At 31.3% G+C, this 21,393-nt stretch overlaps 2 protein-coding genes across 2 annotated transcripts; one reads left to right on the top strand and one right to left on the bottom strand.

Moving 5' to 3' along the window:
• Positions 1 to 9,539: 9,539 nt before the first annotated feature.
• On the bottom strand, positions 9,540 to 14,478 carry LOC149891537 (uncharacterized). The gene is made up of 3 exons (XM_090078913.1): positions 14,247 to 14,478; positions 13,862 to 13,937; positions 9,540 to 13,699 (listed from the first exon to the last, which is right to left on the bottom strand). The coding sequence occupies exons 1-3, from the start codon at positions 14,476 to 14,478 to the stop codon at positions 11,350 to 11,352; spliced, it is 2,658 nt and encodes an 885-aa protein (XP_089935039.1). The 3' UTR covers positions 9,540 to 11,349.
• Positions 14,479 to 14,596: 118 nt separating this feature from the next.
• On the top strand, positions 14,597 to 20,961 carry LOC145181550 (uncharacterized). Its single transcript, XM_090078914.1, has 2 exons — positions 14,597 to 15,673; positions 20,689 to 20,961. The coding sequence occupies exons 1-2, from the start codon at positions 14,843 to 14,845 to the stop codon at positions 20,689 to 20,691; spliced, it is 834 nt and encodes a 277-aa protein (XP_089935040.1). The 5' UTR covers positions 14,597 to 14,842; the 3' UTR covers positions 20,692 to 20,961.
• The last annotated feature ends 432 nt before the right edge of the window (positions 20,962 to 21,393 follow it).

The following is a 21,393-nucleotide window of genomic DNA, read 5'->3' as shown; positions in this document are numbered from 1 at the left end:
TTTTAAATCTCAGTAATTTTGCGTAAATGCGGTAAAATGCACGAAAGTTTGAATTACTCAAAACACATCAATGTGTCTTGTGGTTCATGTATTTATTTTTTATGAACTATCTACTATTGAAACATTGTAATTTGCATCCTTTTTAACATTTATAACTCGGCTATTTTCTTTCAGATTCTGCAATCCACTATCTTTTTACGAGATGTAATAAGCTGACAATGAAAATAAAGAGGCTGATAAGTCCAGTACCATAATAGGATATTTGCAACATTTTAACGTTTCTGATAGAATGTAAGCAATGCTCTTATTCCCGGTCTTCTGAAAAACAGGTGACCATGCATAAAGTTCAAAAAGACATATAAGTTCTCCACTTGCTTTGCAAAAGAACCGTAAATGAGGATGAAGAGCGTGACCCTCAAGTTGCAGAGTGCCTACAAAACTTCATGGAAGAATTTAAGAAAAATCTATCAAATAATGTGGGTTCACTTCTGCACCCATATTATAGATGATATACACTTAAAAATATAGCAAAAAGTGAAGAAGGGAAGGAAACTGCCATCAAGGAATTGGTTGACAATTACCCAACCACAATCCAGTTCTATGAGTCATTGGTTGATGATTATACTTCGCTAAAAATATCAGACCTTGACAAATCTATTGATCCAGTGGACCTTGAGTTTTTGAAAGAAAGGAGGCAGATTTCAGCGAGCGCCCTGGGACTTTACAGTAAACCCAATCAAAGCTCAAGCCACCCTTGATGTTTGAATGTGAAAAGTATCAGACAATAGCCTTACCCAAAAAGAATGTGGATACTTTTGAATATTGGAAGCAAGATAAAAATGAGTCACCTTTGCTAGCTGGTCTGACTAGAAGTTACTTGGTTATACCTGTGACTTCTACTGATACAGGTTTTAGGCATAATGCAAAACCAGAAAACACCAGCATGTTCGTTTTTTGTAAGTCAAAAGTACACAAGGGTTCCTTCTAACCTCAAAGGTTGGGAAAAAACTTGTGAAGAAGAGCCATGTAAGTTACCACATATTACTCCACCAACTGAGAAGACTCACCAACAGGGAAGATTACAAAGTCAAACTAAAACTAAAAAAAGAGGTACACCTAAAAAGACTTTTCCTAGCCAAATATCAGAAACTGAAACTGGTCCTGAAATTAAAGAGCAACAATAGTTACAGTTAGACACTCAAAAGTGTCAAGGACTCTAGCTCAACAAAAAGGGTATAAAGGAACTCTAGGTGAAGACAAAACTCAAAGTCTCTTATTTGTTTATTGCAATGACACTTCAACAAAGACAAAGTAGTAGCAGTACTAGCCAAAAAGCAAAATTAGTTAATGTAATGAAGTCGAATAGGGGAATGAGAAAAAAAAGTACAGAGCATCTGAGCTTGCAAATATTTTATAAGAGACGGATGATGATATATCTGATGATTAATTTTTTTTATCAATAACTTGTTTCTTTAAAACTGTAAATGTAATATTTACTAATAGATATACAAAAAGCAATTTAAAACATCTTTTTTAGTTTTTCGGTAATCAGCAAAAAAAGCGGTAAATTGTGATAAAATGCGGTAAATCGTGGTAAAAGGCGGTAAAAAGTGATAAAAACGGTAAAATGTGATAAATGCGGTAAAATTGCGTATTACGCTTTTTTACGCAAAATTACCGCGGTAATTACGCATTTTTACGCATTTTTACGAATTTTACGCAAATTTACGCATTTTTACGCACTTTTACGCATTTTACGCATTTTTACCGATGGTGCGGTAACGCCGATGCTTATTCTTAATATATCATTGCCGTCACCAACTGATAACAGAGAGCTTACGATATGAAAACTGCAACGGTAACGGAGACGACAAAGATCTGGATCGAGCGGTTGCGACTTGCAGTTGCGGTATTCAAATAAATATAGTTACGAACTTCCGCTTCATAAAAAAGAAAACATCTTGAAATAAACAAAAAAAAATTTAAAAAGTTTATTGTTGTATTTGTTTTTGCATTATTTAATAATAATTATTGTGTGTGTGTGTGTGTGTGTGTGTGTGTGTGTGTGTGTGTGTGTGTGTGTGTGTGTGTGTGTGTGTGTGTGTGTGTGTGTGTATAGACATATATATATATATATTTATGTATTTATACTTATGTATATATCCTAAATTTGTATCAGAAATTAAATAATTACTTTGTTACACTTTTGGAGCAAGAACTAATTTGATTCATTTAAAAGCCGTTTTCAGAAAACATGAATTTCAACGTTTTGACGTTGCGTAAAAAGTTTTAAAACGGCATTTCAGGGAATCCCATCCATTGCGCATGCTTAGTGTCAAATATTTATCATAAATTGTAGAAGTTGCCGTTGCAGTTTTCTTATCGTAAGCTCTCTAATGCGGTAGTATTGTAAACAGTCGAATCGCAATCACTATTCACCGATCACCGTTAGCCATAGCCTTGATTTTATAAGGCACATGGTGATTGTAGTCGTTTATGTAGATTAAGCATCGACGTTACCGCACCGGCGGTAAAAAAATTTCGGTAAAATGCGGTAAAACGCGTAATACGCATTTTTACCGCAGTGCGGTAAAAATGCGTATTACGCACTTTTACCGTATGCGGTAAAAATGCGTATTGAGCATTTTTACGCTTTCTTGTAACAGAAGACGGTAAAATTGCGTAAAAATGCGTAAAATCGGTAAAAATGCGTAAAAATGCGTAAAATGCGTAAAAATGCGTAAAAACGGTAAAATTGCGTAAAAACGGTAAAACTGCGTAAAAGCGGTAAAAATCGGTAATTTCGGTAAATTGTGATAAAAGTTTGTATAAGCGGTAATTATTATGGTAAAAAATTACTTTGTTTTTATCAAGTCAGATAGTTGTTAAATAATTAATTACCCTCTAAAATTAAATTAGTCTCCTATATAAGCTTGACAAAAGTCAAGAAAGACTAACAACCTCAAAGTTCTTCAGTGATCTGATTAGTATAACAAAATCACTACCGAATCAAACTATCTTCAAGAAACAATGTCTCTTTGGAATTATTTTACCAAGCTAGACAGAGAAGAGGATAACATCTCTGGCTCTGGCAGAAAATCAGGATTTGCTGAGTGCAATAAGTGCAAAAAAGTGATTAAGCTGTCTCAAGGTAGCACCAGTGGAGTTAAAGCTCATTTAAAGTAAGTGTTTTACTCTTACTATAATTTAGTATATTTTAAACCACTGATCTCAAAATATAACTAGATAGCGTATTCTATTGTTGTTTTCGAAAAAATATTGAAGCAAAAATTGGCCTTCCAAGATGGCGGCGATCAGAGCTCTTAGCGGTGAACCGATGTACATCTAATAAGACTATTGTAATATGAAAGAAAATAATTAAAAAGTTTTGAAAGAAAAACAAGACAATGAAACAAAATTTTAAAAAGTTTATAGAAATGAAATGATTTTAAAAAAATTAGACAATTAAAGAAATTGTTAATTTAAATGTTAAAGTTCAAAATATTCGATATAATTTTTTTATGTGCAATTTACGATTAAATTAATATTTATGTATAACTTATGTACCTTTTAGTTCTTAGTTACCCAATACAGTGTGCTAGAAGGTTGATAACACAACTGAATGGTAAGCGGCAGTGGTGTCTACCTACAATTTTGACAAATTTTATACTTTCAATAACGCAACATGCAGTTGTGCTACTAACCTTCTCAGGGCGTGTCTAGGGGATGTCTGCTACGTCGCTGGACATACCCAAAATATGTATCTTTATATATTTTTTCACAACTTCAATATTTTGAATAAATATGATGCGTCGGTAGATAAAAGCAAACAGAGCGAATAATTATAGCAAACTAAAGCAATAATTAAGCAAACTATACAAGGTTAATTGTTCGAACGGATGGTAAGAAGTTATTAATCCGGGATAACAGTTAGATTTACGATTTGGTATTTTATTATGGCGCTTTTCAAATCGAGAACGGTCTAAAGTTTATTAAAAAACGATTTATATATTAAACGGAGGTTGTTTTAATTTTTGACTTAAACAAATTAATAAAAAACTTGAATGGACATACCTTTTTTGTTAAGTTATAAAGTACTTCATTTTTTAAATATTTTCTTTTGTTAATTTAAAAAAAATAAAAGTTATTATTTCTTAGAGAACAAATTCCGGACTTCCATTTCAATTACACCCTTAGTAAAGTTTTAGTCAAATTCTTTTGATATTTATCATCAGGAGGAGAAGACTACAGTTAACAACAAGCATATATTAAAATATATCAATGGACATCCCCAATTGTTTTATACAAAGCTGTGTATCTTTTTAATTACTTGCATTTTGAACAATATAAAAAGAAAGTAAGGGTTTTAAAAACTAAAAATTAAATTTGGACTTACGTTTGTACATACACTAAGCCGTCTTACCTCATATATGCGTTTCTCAATGAGGAAGGGGGGGGATGCTAAAATTTAACATTTTTGGGAAGGGGTTAAAATTGCGACTTATCCAAAAAAATTCTTGTACAGGCCCCTGCTTCTAGTACAAGCATTGGGTAGTTAAGAACTAAAAGGTACATAAGTTATATTGCAAATGCTAATTATTTTAAATTTGAGATTTCTGCACAAGTAAACAAATACTTTTTCTTCACTACTATTAAACAAACTAAATTGAAACAAACTAAAATTAAAACTCCTACTTAGTTTTACTGAGAATCTGTATTTTATCATATGTGCCCATAATTATGAAAGTGGTCTAAGTCAAAATTAAAAAAAAAATGAATTTATCACTTATTTCACACGACATGATTTTAAACTAAATATATTCAATGTAATTTTTACGATATCGTCAAAAATGAACCTTTAAAAAGTAGTTGTAATTACAACGTTATACGGAATTTTTAATTTATTCAAATGCGAATCATTAAATATCTCGAAATAAGAAATATGACTTAGACCACTTTCATAATTATGGGCTCATATTTATTCTAAAAAACGAAAAGCAGAAAGTTAACATACAACAAGCTATTGTAAGAATATGTTTTGTTAAATAAAAAAATATTTATACTTGAAGTTTATGTAATTATGTAATATTCCGTTATTTTTATGAAAAAATCTTATGCTAAACAAAAAAATAGATTTTTATTTGAAACTTATCAATATTTGAGCTTAAGATATAAAATTTGATTATCATTAGTTTCTTAATTTTCATATAGCCGTTCGTTATATCCGCCGCCTTCTTGAGAGGCCAAAACTGGCTTCGAAAAATTTTGCGTTCATATGAATAAACGAGCTGGCCCGGATAGCGATCCGGGCTAGTTTGTTTATTCATATAAACGCAAAATAAAATTAAGTTGAAATAAGGACAACGTCGAGATCTCGGTAAACGGGCTGGCTCGTTTGCCGAGCCAGCCCGCTTTCCATATAAAGAGGCCCTAACTCTAAATTTTCACCAGTCAACAAAAAAATCTATTAAAATGGCTCCCCACAGTTTAAAAACAGAACCTCTGATCACGTGGTATTAGTTTAAACTTTTATAGCATTTGTTTAATAAGACTGTACTTCAGGATAAAGTAATTATTCACGCGTTGACAAATTACTAAACAAATTACACCAAGGTAAAGGAAATTAGTTGTCGGCACGAACAGATTTTCATCATTTTTTCAAGATAAATATTTGTAAATTTGGGAACTTTTTTCGTGTAAACAAAGTCTGTCAATGATAAAATAGATCTGTATGGATAATTTTAAAATGACTAAAAAAAGTATAGCGAAGTATAAAAAAGCTTAAATTAAATTTTTTATTAAGATCTGGTTTCATTCAACTCCTTGGTCCTTCATTCACCAGCCTTAATTTTGTGTATTTTTTTAGTATTTTTTCCGACGTGTCGCCATTTTTTGCCTCGGCTACTTTATAAGCTCCATAATTTATATTCCTTAATGCATTATTTTTTTAGTAGGTGTATTTTCTTATAGACTTTTTTATAATTCATTTGATAAAGCATAACCTTTTAAAAAGTTATTCAAATTTATAATTATCTTGCAAAATGCGGTCAGATATTTCATGTTTTCGCTTTTCATATTTCATATATTATTTCAATTGTCATAATAAGCTCACAATAACCCATTTGTTTTTGTCAAATAAAAATTAGTTTATATATAGCTGGTAAATCATTTTATGTTAATATTAAATACTTAGTTATTCTTGCGGTTTGCCATAAATTGACTTTGCTAAATTCTTTAAAACTGTGACAAATTATTTTTTTCTTTATTGTATTTACATTCATTTTATGTATAAGTTATTCATCCTTTACTGTATATATTTCTGTTGTTAAACATAAAAATAGAAAATTCTATAATATTCATAAACTGGATGTCTACAGCAATATAATAGATGGAGTAATTCCCTAGACATGAAACCATTGTGCTCTAGGTAGCTACAAAACAATTTGATTTTTGTATTATTTATTTTATCTCAAGTTATACATGTACTAAGGTAGTCAAGCAAATGATCTCAATTTCTTTTCATTGTCCGCGTTATTTCTTAAGGTATTAAGAATGTCTATCTATATAAAATTAAGCTTAAAACTTGGTTCTTTTGCTGTTATCTTTAATAAATGAGAGGAAGTTGAAATGACTGGTTAGACGAGTCCAAAAATTTTCGTTAAATCCGACAGACTTTAATATAATTTAATTTCTATTGCTTAAAACAAAAGATTTCTAACTATGCGCAACGAGCATGGTTCGCAAAAAAAACAATAGGTTGCACGTCAAAACAATATGTTGCATTATTTAGAATTTTTAAAAAAACACTAATGTGTCTTGTGGTTCATGTATTTACTTTTTATGAACTATCTACTACTGAAACATTGTAATTCGCATCCTTTTAAACATATATAATTCCATTATTTTATTTCAGATCCTGCAATCCGCTATCTTTTTACCAGATGCAAAAAGTCGATAACGAAAATAAAGAGAAGAAATTTCAAGAAAAGAGGAATGCTCAGGCAGAGGCTAATAAGTCCAGTACCATAAGAAGATATTTTGGTCCTATTCATAAAAACAAAAGGCTTGATAACCTCCAACATGATGCATCATCAAGTCACCAAACAAAAATGGACGACTTTACTGAAACAATAAAGTGGCCTTCACAAAGTGCTCAACAGTTGGAATTTGATACCATCCTAACCCTTTCACTAGTTCTCTCTAACCTCCCGTTTCACGTTATTGAAACTGCTGGCTTCAAAATGCTGCTGAATTATCTTTGTCCACAAGCCAACCTAAAAAGTCCAACCACCTTATCCAAATTCAAGCTACCAATGATTTATCGCAATCTAAGACGTGATGTAAAAATGCAAATTGAGAGAGACATCCCGCATTGCGAAATGGCAGCTTTCACTACAGATGGATGGACTGCAAGAAATGGTGATCCCTTCGTCTCCCTTACATTGCATTATGTTACCAAAGACTTTGAACTCAAAAATTTATCTTTGGATTGCCAAAACTTTATTGGGAGACATACAGGGGTTTTGCTTGCACAAGGAATAGACCACATGATTTCTCAATTTCCTGGTCTTCAGAGGGAAGACCTTTACAAAGTGGGTGTTACTGATGCTGCAGCCAACATGAAGAAAGCAATCACGGAAAGCAAAGAGATCAGTGATCATCTAACCTGTGCCGATCATCTGCTCAACACTTGTTTAACAAAGGCTGTAGAAAAATCAGAAGGAATCAATGGTATAATTAAGAAATGTAAAGGCCTTGCTCAAAGGACCCACCAAAGTTCATTAGACTGCCAGGACATCAAGAAAGCGTGCGTGGAAGAAAATATAGAACCAGTAAAGATCATTCAGCCAATTGTAACAAGATGGAATTCTAACTTTATGATGCTTAAGTCAATCCTCAGATTGAAGGCTGGTTTACTGGTTGCTCTAGAAACTCTAAACAAACCAGATCTTCAAAGTTTGATTCCGGATGAGTTAGAGTTTATTAGTATTTACAACATTTTACCATTTCTGGCAGAATGTAAGCGATGCTCTGATTCCTGGTCTTCTGAAAATCTAGTGACTATGCATAAAGTTCAAAAAGACATATTAAATCTCCACTTGCTTTGCAAAAGAACCATAAATGACATTGAAGAGCGTGACCCTCAAGTTGCAGAGTGCCTACACAACTTCATGAAAGAATTTGAGAAGGGTTTACCTAAATATGGCGTTGGAGTCAAATACTATAATGTGGGTTCACTTCTGCACCCATATTATAGAGGATATACACTCAAAAATATTGCAAACAGTGAGGAAGGGAGGGAGGCCGCCATCAAGGAATTGGTTGACAATCACCCAACCACAATCCAGTTCTGCGAGTCATTGGTTGATGATCATACTTCGCTAGAAACATCAGATCTTGACGAAACTATGGATCCAGTGGACCTTGAATTTTTGAAAGACAGGAGGCAGGTTTCAGCGCATCGCCCTGGGACTTCACAGCCTAGCCAATCAAAGCTCAAGCCACCCTTGATGCTTGAATTTGAAAAGTATCAGACTATGGCCTTACCTGAAAGGGATGTGGATGCTTTAGAATGGTGGAAGCAAGATAAAAATGAGTTACCTTTGCTAGCTGGTCTGGCTAGAAGTTACTTGGCTATACCTGTGACTTCTGCTTCATCAGAAAGAATGTTTTCAGTAGGAGGTAGGACAGTTACTGATTTTAGACATAATGTAAAACCAGAAAACACTAGCATGTTAGTTTTTGTGAGTCAAAATTACGCAAGGGTTCCTTCTAACCTCAACGATTGGGAAAAAACTTGCGAAGAAGAGCCGTATGAATTACCACATGTCACACCACCAACTAAGAAGACTCACCAACAGGGAAAATCACATAGTCAAACTGAAACTAAAAAAAGAAGTGCACTTGAAAAGGCTTCTCCAACTTTATCAGATACTCAAACTGGTCCTGAACCTAATAAGCAACAACATCTACAGTTAGATACTCAAGAGAGTCAAAGGACTCTAGCTCAACAAGAAGGGTATGAAGTGACTCAAGGTAAAGACCAAACTCAAAGTGTCTCTTTGTTTATTCCAATGACACTCCAGCACAATCAAAGTAGAATCAAAAAAGCAAAATTAGGTAATATAATGAAGTCGAATTGGAAGGGGAATGAGAAAAAAAAGTACAGAGCATCTGAGCTTGCAAACATTTTATTAGAGACAGATGATGATATATCTGATGATTAATTTTTTATCAATAACTTGTTTGTTTAAAACTGTAAATGTAATATTTACTAATAGAAATACAAAAAGCAATTTAAAGTATCTTTTTTTAGTTTTTCGGTAATCAGCAAAAAAAGAGGTAGTTTGTGATAAAATGCGGTAAATCGTGATAAAAAGCGGTAAAAAGTGATAAAAACGGTAAAAAGTGATAAATGCGGTAAAAAGTGATAAATGCGGTAAAATTGCGTATTACGCATTTTTACGCTTTTTACGCAGATTTACGCAAATTTACGCATTTTTACCGACGGTGCAGTAACGCCGATGCTTAATGTAGACATAGTCATAGTATTTAAATAGTCTGGAAACGCGGGTCGTCTTCTATGGATTTCGTTCAATAACTTGAACATTTAAGGGTGACCGGACTGAGAGTGCATCAAATAATTTTAAAATGACTTTTTCTGCCGCAGTTTCTAATAATTTAGATGAATTTGATGCTGTTTTAGCTGCTATTGATGAAGATTTGTTGGAGACTGATCCTAATTTTAGTTCAACTGTTGAGTTAGCTGTTGGAAATATTCCTAACGCAGATGAAGAGCGTGTATTTTTGTGTTTATATTGCGAAAAAAGATGTTTATCACAAGGTGGTTTAACTCGTCACCTCAATGCCAAGCACAAGGACAAGCTTATTGATAAACAGTTTAGTAAAGAGAAAAAAATAGCAGAGCTTATTCTTCATTCTAATTGCTTTCAAAATTACTTGATTCAGAGTGCAGAAAAGCTTGCCATAGATGAATGCTACCCTACTAAAATAAGAACTGAATTTAAAAATTTTAAATTGACATGTATAGAGGTCAATACAGCTTATTCTTTAATAAAAAGTATTATTGAATCATTTGATGGAAATGCTGAAAATTTTTACCCAGCTTTCTACAAAATATTTTCTGAAGCACCAAGTCCTTTTAAAAATCTTAGCCAAAACTGCACTCTTCTTTTAAGTTTTGAAGTTGCTAATCTTGTCTTGGCTCATCTGACTGGCGCCTCCTTTAATAATGATGTTTTAACATTTAAACATGAATCTTATCAGTTTACTGAAAAAGAAAAATCTATTATCGCTTATCTTAGTGGTTATGTTTTTGGTACCTTTTATCGTAGAATTAGATTTAGTTCTAACATGTCTAGTTTGTATCATAAACAGTGTTTATCATTTTTGCTTGCTGGTAAATGTACAGGAGAAACAATTTCTTTGCCAGAGCATAAACATGTTAATTTGCATGATAGGGGTGGTTTATGGAAAGTAAGTAAAGAGGTTATTTGTATCTTTACTACTGCAGAGTACCATTTTATTTCTATGGCAAAAAAGTCATCTCATACTATCAATTGCAAAGAAATAGTTGATACGTTAATTAAAGACTCTTTTGTGCTTGTTAACTTTTCAAAAATTATACATAGTTCAACTGATAAAGTTCAAAAAGAAATAGCACTTAATTTATTAGAAGATCTTCTAACTCTGTATATACATGTTCGTACATTTTCCTATGTGAAAGATAAGTTGCAAGCTTTCAAGATTTCTAAAAGTCAAACAAAATCAAATGCATTAAGAAAAGCAATTAAAAAAAAAGTCTCAACTTTGGAACAAGGACATTAAAGACTTGGCATGACTTGGACTTATGAAAACGGCTATTTTCATAGCCACATATCTTTTAAAAATATTAATAGCATATTACTAACTACTCCTGAAGTAGTAAAATGAATACTTAATGACTTACTTTTATGATGTATAAGTTTATGATATATTTCATATTGATATTGTATAAATCAACTTTGATATATACAATATCAATAACAAAATTAATATAATTGTTTTTTCAATTTTAAATTAACAATAACACATCTAATACTTTATAGTGTTACCATTTTTTTAAATTGTAAGATAAATTTTGATATAGACAGATCTTTAAAATTGATTATTTTTGACCAATACATTTATACCAAAAAATATTTTAAAAATAGTGTACTACATTTTTAAAAAAGAAAATAAGTCGAAATCTATATATGTTAAATTTTAAGTGAAAAATATTAATAATTGAACTCATCAAAAAATATTATCTTATGTTTAATACAGTTTTTACTTGGTTTAAATTTTTTTTTAACACGATTTAATACTATCACTCGTATTATCTGTATAGCTAATTACATTTCCAGTTACAGGAAGAAATACTTTCTGATTTCTTATCATGTTATCATTGTAACCAAAGTCATTAACAGATGGATTATCTTTTCGTGATCCAAGTGATCGTTGGCGTCCAAAATAATTTTCAATTGGATCCTGACAAAAGCGTTCAGTTAAAACATATTTTACATTTTGCTGCAGTAAAAACTGAACAGATTCTATAATTGAATGAACTGTAATCTTCAAACCTTCATATGTTTGATGGGCAATGAACATCTTTGATTTTGAAATTTTTGAAATATCTCCAGGATGCTCTTCAATAGATTTTAACCAATCTTTAAAGTATTGCAAAAAAACACTTTGTAACCAAAAAAACCTATCATCATTTAATGATGAGAATGGAGCTAGATTTGGTTTTAGATCAAATTTATGACCATTTAAACTTCTTATATTCATTATATCAAAGAAGCTATCCATTAAGGCACAAAACTTAGCAGTGCCTTCAGCTTCAGGTGGTCCGTAATGTAATAAAACTTTTGATACAGTAGAACTTAGCACTTGAGCAGCAAGTTTAACATTCATTATTGAATATGGCGTCAATTTTATATGTTCAAAAGTGAGTTTAGGCAAAATATGTAAGCCACATTCTCTGTCCTCATAAAATATATCAGCAATATGATTCCACAATATGAACATACCACCATTCCACATATATCTTGTTCCTTCTGCATTTTTTGAGTTAGATAAACAGTTACGAACTGTCTTAGTTAAATGTGGTGGGTCAGATATAAAATAAATAAATCGTTTTTCTGAACTAAAATAGTTAAGGGTTCTATATGTGACATCAACATGCGGATTCATATCATCATTACGTGTCATGGTAAAATGCATTTTAAACAACTTGCGATTTGCAGAAGCTCCATCACAAGTTACAGCAATAACTTTTAAGGAATTTAATTCACAAATTCCAATTGCTTTCCAAAGCAATGGAAAAATTTGACAAGCGGTGGCTCCAGTTGTTGCAAAGTTAGCTAAACTAAATTTAAAAGGATTGACAATACTACGAACAAGAAATACTAAAACATGGGTAGCAAAATCATCTACTTTTGGCAAAGTTGCTATGTTAACATCAGCATCACCAAGATCAACATAACCCACAATCTCCCCAGTGTGCTTGTCCCAAACTAAGTTTTCCTGAATTTTCATTTCATCCATTAGAATGACAATAAATTTTTCTTGCTCCGAAAAATCTTTGGTTTTTTCTTTTAATTCATCAATTATTTCCTTATTGAATCCACGTTTAGGTTTAATGTAATTTTTATAATCACGTAAGCGACGACGACTTGGAAGGACAAGAAAACCTGTTCCTGATTTCTCATTGTAACGTATATCATCATACATTGCAGCAGACTTTGATGCCAGTGAAAGACAGTATCGAATTATTATAGGATGATATCTTACATTAGTTGGAGATAACCTCAAATATTTTTGCTGCTCCTCCCAAAATAGCTTCATAAAAGGTGAGATTTTGTTTTGATCTGCATTTGACATAATTGATATTAAATCATCACTTAAACTTGAACTGATAGTCAGGGCAGATTTTGAAATTGAATTTTGTAAATCAATGATTTTTTCTTTCAACTCCTTATTTTCAATTCTATAGTTTTGAATTGTTAACTTTAGGCGATCTGGAGAAGTCAATGATATTGGTGCATTAAGTTTAGCAGGCTTTTTCGCTACACTGTGCTTTCTTTTTGATGATTTGGAAGACTTAGAAATTAAAGTTTTTTCATTTATAATACAGTTATCACAACATTTCAGTTTGCTCAAAACTGAACATGTACTTGATCTGAAATACTCAGTTTGATAAGTACCATGAAAGTTAAATTCTGTTTGATTATATATTTTAGGGACACAATGTTTGATGGCAGACTTTTTTGCTTCATCGAGTGAGACTCCTAGACAAATACTATAACTTGAAATAACTTTGATCAAGTTTGACAAAGTGATATTTTTCATTGAACTGTCATAACTTTTATAAACTTCATGGGTTGATGGTAAACGCCAGGCATAAATGCGAAGTATAAATGTTAAAGAAGCATCAATAATTATGTCTGTTTTTGTAACTGCATGAATTTCATCTTTTTCAAAAATATGAACGTGAGAAATATTATTATTTATATTCCAACCAGAAGGAAGATTAAGATGTACTATACGCTTAGTAAATTCTTCCATTGATTTGTAACATTCCTGGATTGAGTTTGGTTGAGTATTTAAATTGAATTTCTTATCAACTATGATTTCTGCAGATTTACGAGAAGTTGTGCTTAAAATAAAATTATCAATTCAAGTAGTTTATTTGCAATTATACAACAGTATAAACAAAAAACTATTTTCATATATATATATATATATATATATATATATATATATATATATATATATATATATATATTCTTTATTATTTTTCAAAATAATTTTATTTTACCTTGAAATAGAAAAACTTTTTTGTGGTAAATTTATTTTTGGTATTGATCCAGGAATAAGTGTAGTTTTTAAATCATCTAAAATTATAAAAATGTACCTGAATTTTCTTGTTTCCAGTATAGATACCAACACAATGTTAATACTGATATAATATTTGTCAACTAATCCAGCTAAGTAAACTTTATATAAAATATAAAGTTTATTAGGCTCTATTAGCTAACATTTCAAATAAATATATTTTGAAGATAACGTATTATATCTGAAGTCATCCATCTAATTATACAGTCAATGAAATGCTTCCATATATTATAATTATATGGCATATACAAACCAATTTCTTGAAGCAGCAGATATATTGAATATATAAAATACTCCAATTTACTCACGACGAAGAAGTTGATCCTTTGTGTAATGACGTTCACAAATATAAAGATTTCTTTTTTCGATTTGAGCTTTTAATCCTTTGTCAATCACTCTGTCATGTGTAATTACACTTATTAACTTCTGTCTCCAGTTTGCACTATATTCGTCATCTTTTGTTGGAATACGAAATATAGACAATCCAACATGATTTCTTGATACTGAACAACCAAATATAGCGCAATTGGCTCCTGGCATTTTCAATATTTATCACAGAGTAAATGAAATTAAGTAGCAGCTAAGTACAATGTTTACAATTTGATGCACTCTAAAGTAGTCTGAGCACTAGTATTGAAAGGAACTTAAGTGTTATGAGAAAACGGCCCGCGTTTCCAGACTATTTAAATACTATGACTATGATGTAGATGAGCTTCTCCTCCTTGGTGGCTAATAGCAGGGTTCTGGCAGTAGAGGTTCCGACATTTATGTGTTTATTTAGGTTTTCTCTTAACCTTTTTTGTAATAATTATTAGTGATGACAAAGAAGCATTTTGTTTTCTATAGTTGAAGGAAATATTTGTATTATTATTAGAAGTTTTTTTCGGTTCTTAGAAAGCACATAATGTTAAGCAATAAAAGTATAGTTAATGTAGAAAAAGATATTGAAGTGAAAGAAGCTGTGCGTAACACCTATGGTAATGTTGCAGAGTCTAACACAGCAGGTAAAGATTTTGGAAATGCTTTGAGCTGTTGCGGTACTTCATGTAAAACTGATATGGAATACTCACTTCAATTAGGATACTCAGAAGAAGAAGCAAAGAGTGCTCCTTTTGGAGCAAATATGGGTCTAGGATGTGGTAATCCCATTGCAATTGTTAGTTTAAACCTTGGAGAAGTGGTCCTTGATTTAGGAAGTGGTGGAGGTTTTGATTGCTTCTTAGCAGCCAAAAAAGTTGGTACATCAGGTCATGTTATTGGGATAGATATGACACCAGCCATGATTAACAAAGCTCGTCTTAATGCTAAAAAGGGGGAATACTCTAATGTAGAGTTTCGTTTGGGTGAAATAGAATTTTTACCTGTTGCTAATAATAGCATTGATGTGGTGATCTCCAATTGTGTTGTCAATTTATCAACTAATAAATATCAAGTTTTTCAAGAAATTGCTAGAGTATTAAAACCAGGTGGACGCTTAGCCATTTTAGACATAGTTTTAACCAGTCCTTTACCAGAAACTGTTAAAAATGATTTAACACTTTATGCTGGTTGTATAGCTGGTGCTTTGTCAGTTGAAGAAATTAAACAAATATTAGAAAATACTGGTTTTGAAAACATCAACATTAAAATAAAAGAAGCAAGTTGTACTTTTATTGAAAAATGGACATCTAAGTTAATAGATGCTGAGAAGTATGTAGCTTCAGCAATAATAGAAGCTTCACAGCCAAAGTTACTGGTAAAATATTTTACTTATTTGGAACAATATTTTTATAATTTAATTTGTTTCCAAAATTTTAAGTTTGTAGCAGCTCTGCTGCTGGTGATGCTTTTATATCTAGCTATATGCTGCCATTACTGCATATAGCATATGTTACTGTTGGATTATTCTGTGTCTGACCAGCTTAAACATGTCACCCTTTAATTTTAGAATCTCTAAATTTTCACCTAATTTAAACTGATAATCCAAAAACTTGAATGCCTTACCCTCAACAATTCTAGAGATATCAGCATTTTAAAAAATTGTTTACTGAGTATTTTATGGCATTTACATCAAGTATCTGCTTATTCAAACATATATATATATATATATATATATATATATATATATATATATATATATATATATATATATATATATATACAGGGTGCGGCAGCGATTCGCAAACTTTTTAGAACAATTTTCAAAATGAATTTTTAAATTACTAAAAAATTATTTTCATGGTATATTAATAGGAGAAAAGTTGAAGATAATTACTTTTCCCACCTTAACATTCAAATAAGTCTCCTTTTTTTTTGATCACTGCATCAAGCCTAGGACGGAAGGACTGGCAGGTGCTTATTATATAGTCCCTTGACATTGAGTTCCAAGCACGGGTAATAATGACTTTAGTGACTTCAGACTTGAGTGGGTCTTTTTGCAAGCCTTACTCTCAACTACGCTCCACACACTATAGTCAAGGGGATTCAGGTCAGGGCTGGATGATGGCCAAAAGTGTTTGGGCCAGAAATTAGTCAAATTGTCCTGAAGATATTGTTGAGTTTTTCTGGACCCATGACAAGGTGCATTGTCCTGTTGAAAGAGATAATTGTTTTCTGGGAATGTCTTCTTCAGCCATGGCACCACATAGCGTTTTAGTAAGCGAATATACACATCAGAGGTAACTTTTTCTTTCTCTTTGAAGTAGATTGGTGGGCATTTCTCTCCATTAGAAGCGATGATTCCTAGCATCATGATGGACTGAGGGTGCTTGGTGTGACACACAGGTGGTGCTTTGTCACCCTTCTGTAAAATGAATCTGTCATTATGCCTATTTATCACACAGTCAACATTAAAAAGTTTTTCATCTGAGAAAACTTTAACTGTTGACGAAGCATGGCTTTTTAGCTGATTCAGAAGCTTCTTTGATCGTTCCAACGGTAAAGTTTTTAGTCTTTCTGTTAAAAGTTGACATGAAGGTCGGGCCACACTGACTTTTCCAAGTGTTTTAAGAGTTCTTCTGACTGTCCTTTCATCAATATTGAACAATTTTGCTGTCTTTCTGATGGATACAGTAGGATTCTTTTCAACATGCTTATTAAGCTTTTCTGTGAACTTTTTATCAACTTTTTTATTCACTGGAGATGGCATTTTGGCTCTTTCAGCACTGCTACATTTTTTCACTTTGTAAAATGTAGTTTTAGATACTCCAGAAACACGAATCACTTCACATGCAGACAAACCTGGGTGAATCAAATTTAAAACTTCGGTTCTTTTGGCTTCCATTGTAAAACTTTTAACTAAAATGTTTTCTATTCACAGTTTTATTAAAATCTAAGACGGTCATTGACCATTAATCAGCAAAAACAAATTGCGGAAGTATTTTATTTACATCACAAAACCTAGCCAAAAATTAGTTAGCTAATCGCTGCCGCACCCTGTATATATATATATATATATATATATATATATATATATATATATATATATATATATATATATATATATGAGAAGTAAGTTATAATAGTATGTTATGGATATTTTAAACAAAAAACAAAAAATTTAAAATCTGACTTGATTTTTTCGATAATCATGTCATTAAAGTGAGCCAGATGAAGGCTTTTTAAAAATTGATCCCTTATGAAAAATATTTGTTACATAAGATGGCATCATTTATTTTCTTGAATTTTCTTATACGCGTCAATCAAAGAGTGTGTAAAAATTAAAAAAATTAATGTTCACTTGTTTATAATCATAAAAGATTACTCTCAAGATGTCAGGTAGATTATAAATAAAAACTAATTAAAATTCTTTGTTCATCTTTTTAAAACTCAGAAATTACAACAAAATAGTTGTATTGAATATAAATAATGTTATTTGTTATAAAATGAAAGATTACTAAAAAAAAGGATAAAAGTCTTATTATTAGGAAAAATAAAATAATATTTTGCAATTAGTAAAAAGTGATGAAAAAATTTACATAAATTTAAAATATAAAATGTATGACACTAAATATTTTAGGATATATATTTAAAATTAGTGATTACAGCATCAAAAAAATTTAAAAGTTCAAAAATAAATAGAAAAGATATTTTAATTTAAACAACAAATTTTTTACCGTCTTTTAATTCAATATTATAAAATCTTCTTCCATTGGACTGGACCTTGAGTGATTGAATTTTGCATAAAATATGTATAAAAAGTACCCAACTGTGATCATTTCTCCATGCCCATACAAATGTGTTATATATAACAGACTTTTTTTTACAAATTTAACAAGAAGATCTTGATACTCTTCTGAAATTTTCTAAAAGCCATTGAGCAATATAAATGTAGGCTGCATATGTTCCTGGTGTATAGCTTGAAATTTCACTAGTATGAACTCTGAAGGTAGAGTTATATTTAAATGAAACTCTCTTCTTTTTATGTGATTTTGGTATAAAATTGAGGTGGTTTTGTGTCCAGCTATTGTAGAAGATGCATTGAATTTCTCTTACAAATTGAACTTTGTAGAGTGTGTTTGTCAACAAAAATAAACAATTTTCCTTTGATATGCATCGCACCAGGTATCAGCTAGTATGTTAAATATACAACTGCTTAATTTAAGAGAGTATAATTTACAAATTCAGAATATTGAGACTGGAGACAAGTTTTTACACACTAAGATTGAAGTTTGATAAAGTTATTGCTATATAAAAAAAAGGTTTTATGGATAAAGTATCAAGTATCAGCAAAATCTGAGATAGTCCATGAGGTATCTCATAAAGATTTGCTCCGTCCAGCATGGAGTGACTGTATACCATGCCAATAAAGTATCAGCAACCAAATCTCATGATAATTTCTAAGTTAAAGCATCTTGCAAAGCTACACGCCTAAAGCTTCCTACTAAGTTAAAAAGTATTCTAGCAAGAATTGATCAACAATTGCTGCACCAAAATCAAAGTAAATTTTTGAATTTTAGTTAAAGTACTGTGTGGCTTCCAAAAAAAAGTAATAGGAAAAAATGAGATCTGTTGCAAGGACTAGTAGATCCTCAAAGATTTTAGCTTTTAAGAGGTAGCAAGGGTATAGGAGAAGCAATTTAAAAACCAAAGATCTTAATGAGCATTTTTCACAGATGCAGTTGATCTACAGTGGAATGACAGATCATAAAAATCCCTGAGAATATGTTTTCCTTGTAAGTTATTCTAAACTTATGATTAAAAATAAAAATGGTCAACTGATGCTCCAGAGAAATTGATCATGTAAACTTTAGCAAAAAGAAAAAATAAACTATCAAAGTTTGTAATAGATGCTCAAAATGGCCTCCATTTTCTTACACAGCAGTTTGCAAATGGGTCACCAAATTGTCAATGGCTGTAGTCTTATTTTCTTGCGAGATGCTTGCTATTGCTTGCTCATTGCAATTAACTAATTCTTATTTAGATTTGGGCTGATTGCAATCATATTGTTGCAATCATACCCAGAGCCAGTAATCACATGGATTAAGGTCTGGGGAACGAAGAGGCCAAAATTGTTTAAAATGTCTGCCAATAAATCGATTTTAACCAAACTGATTGAGAAGAAATTATTTGGCACTGTTAAAATGTGGGGCGGTGCGCCATCCTGCATGAAAATAACTGAATGCACTTTCCGGTTTTTTCTCAATTCTGGTAAAAGGTGTTCTTTCAGCTGGCAAGATATCATTCACCGTTGATGGAGTCGTTACAGAAAAATGGGCGGACATTAAATGTCTTGGAAACACCCACCCAATCAGTGACTTTCTCTGAATGCAGTGGTATTATGTAAGAAGCATTTGGATTTTCTTTAGACCATATATTTGTTTTGCCATTGATATATAAGTGGCATTCATCAGTACATAATACAGAGTCTAAAAATTCCTTGAATGGAGTCAAAGTGGTAAGTCTGTTGGTTTTAATTCCTGTATCATGGTGAACTTGTAAGGAAACATTTGAAGCTTTTTATCGAGGATATGATGAATAGATGTTTTAGGGATTTTAGTATCATCTGCAATTTGTTGAGTGGAGAAGCAACCTGTCTCCAAAGCAATATGATGCAGTGATTTTGTCATAACTGGTGTTCGTTCTTCTTTTAAAGATGTGCGACCTGATTTGTAGTAGTTGAGAACACTGCCTGTTTCTTCTTATTTATCAAACTAATCTTTTGATGCTGTGTGTGGTAATTGGGTCTTTTATTAAACCACGTGCTTGTTTGAACTTTTGTAAAACTGTTATTTCACTCTCACCCCCACCCCCACCCCCTTCCCCACCCCCACTTCCATAATAGCATTTGATGATGAAAATTCTGTCTTCCATAGAAATATTGTTCATGGCTTTACTCTCAAAAATAACAATCCACAAAATAATATTCCTTCCTTATATATGTTTAAAAAAAGAACAAATTGTGCGTTACTTATTAAATACACTACATATACATCTGTGTGTCACATTTCTAATAGTGGTATGTTTTTTAAATGTTTTTTTCCCCTCGGAAAGTGAACAGCGTACAAATCAAAAGTTTCTATGGCTAAATTTTTGTTAGGTTTTTTTAGTTATAGTTCTTGAAACTTTTTTTGGAAGTACTGAGCAGAAAATTATCAAAATATTCTATACCTCGTAATACCCAATATTAAATTTAATAAAATTGTATTTTTAAAATAAATTATTTGGTAAAATTTTCATTCAAATATATTTCTCTTTTCTTGTATCCTAAAGATTTTCTTGTATCCTAAAACATTAAAGTCTTATTTAGTTAAAATTATGTTTTATTACTAGTGAGCCAGAGTCAAAATACAATGACGACTGATGAATCGAGATCAATGCTGGCGATTAAAGCGATCTGTTATCCGATTATGCTTCTATCAAGTTACGAAGTCAACTTTGTATCTTACCTTGTGTTTTCTCAGGATTGAGCAGGATTCTTTTTAGAAATCTTTCTTTGTTGATTTTGTGACCTAAAATTTAAAAGTTCATATCTTACTTATGAAATTTTTTTTTAAAAAAATCTTAATATTGGAAACAATTGTTTAATAAAAGAACAGTGAAAAACTTTTGTTTGATTATTAGAACTTATACCACTAAAAACTCATTGCAAATAAAATCTAATTTCATGATATAATTACCACGTGACAACTCGTGAACAATAAAAAATTTTCATAAATATTCAACATTTTCTGGGCGATTGATTAATTTTGTAAGGTAAAGAAGAATAAGTGAAACTTTTGCAGACTTAGTAATTTAAAAGATAGGTATGCTAAATTTTAAGAAGATGGATAATATTTAGAAATTGAATACTTTGATGGGTTTTGTAAAATTAAAAAAAAAAAATGATTTTTCAATCATAATTACTTTTATTAGAAAAACTAAAACAGGAATATTTGTTTTCCTCCACACTTCCTGTAGTATAATACTCGTAGATTTAGCAGCATCAGAAAGAGCTTTTTTCATTTCCTTGTGATGGTAGATAAAACTTAGCAGTAC

Source organism: Hydra viridissima, unplaced genomic scaffold (genome assembly GCF_058129835.1).
Source record: "Hydra viridissima isolate aposymbiotic clone 2 unplaced genomic scaffold, HvirCarnegie_v1 scaffold_2, whole genome shotgun sequence".
NCBI classification, from domain to species: Eukaryota; Metazoa; Cnidaria; class Hydrozoa; order Anthoathecata; family Hydridae; genus Hydra; species Hydra viridissima.
The sequence above is the reverse complement of the archived record's forward strand: the minus strand, read 5'-3'. Positions and strand labels throughout refer to the sequence as shown.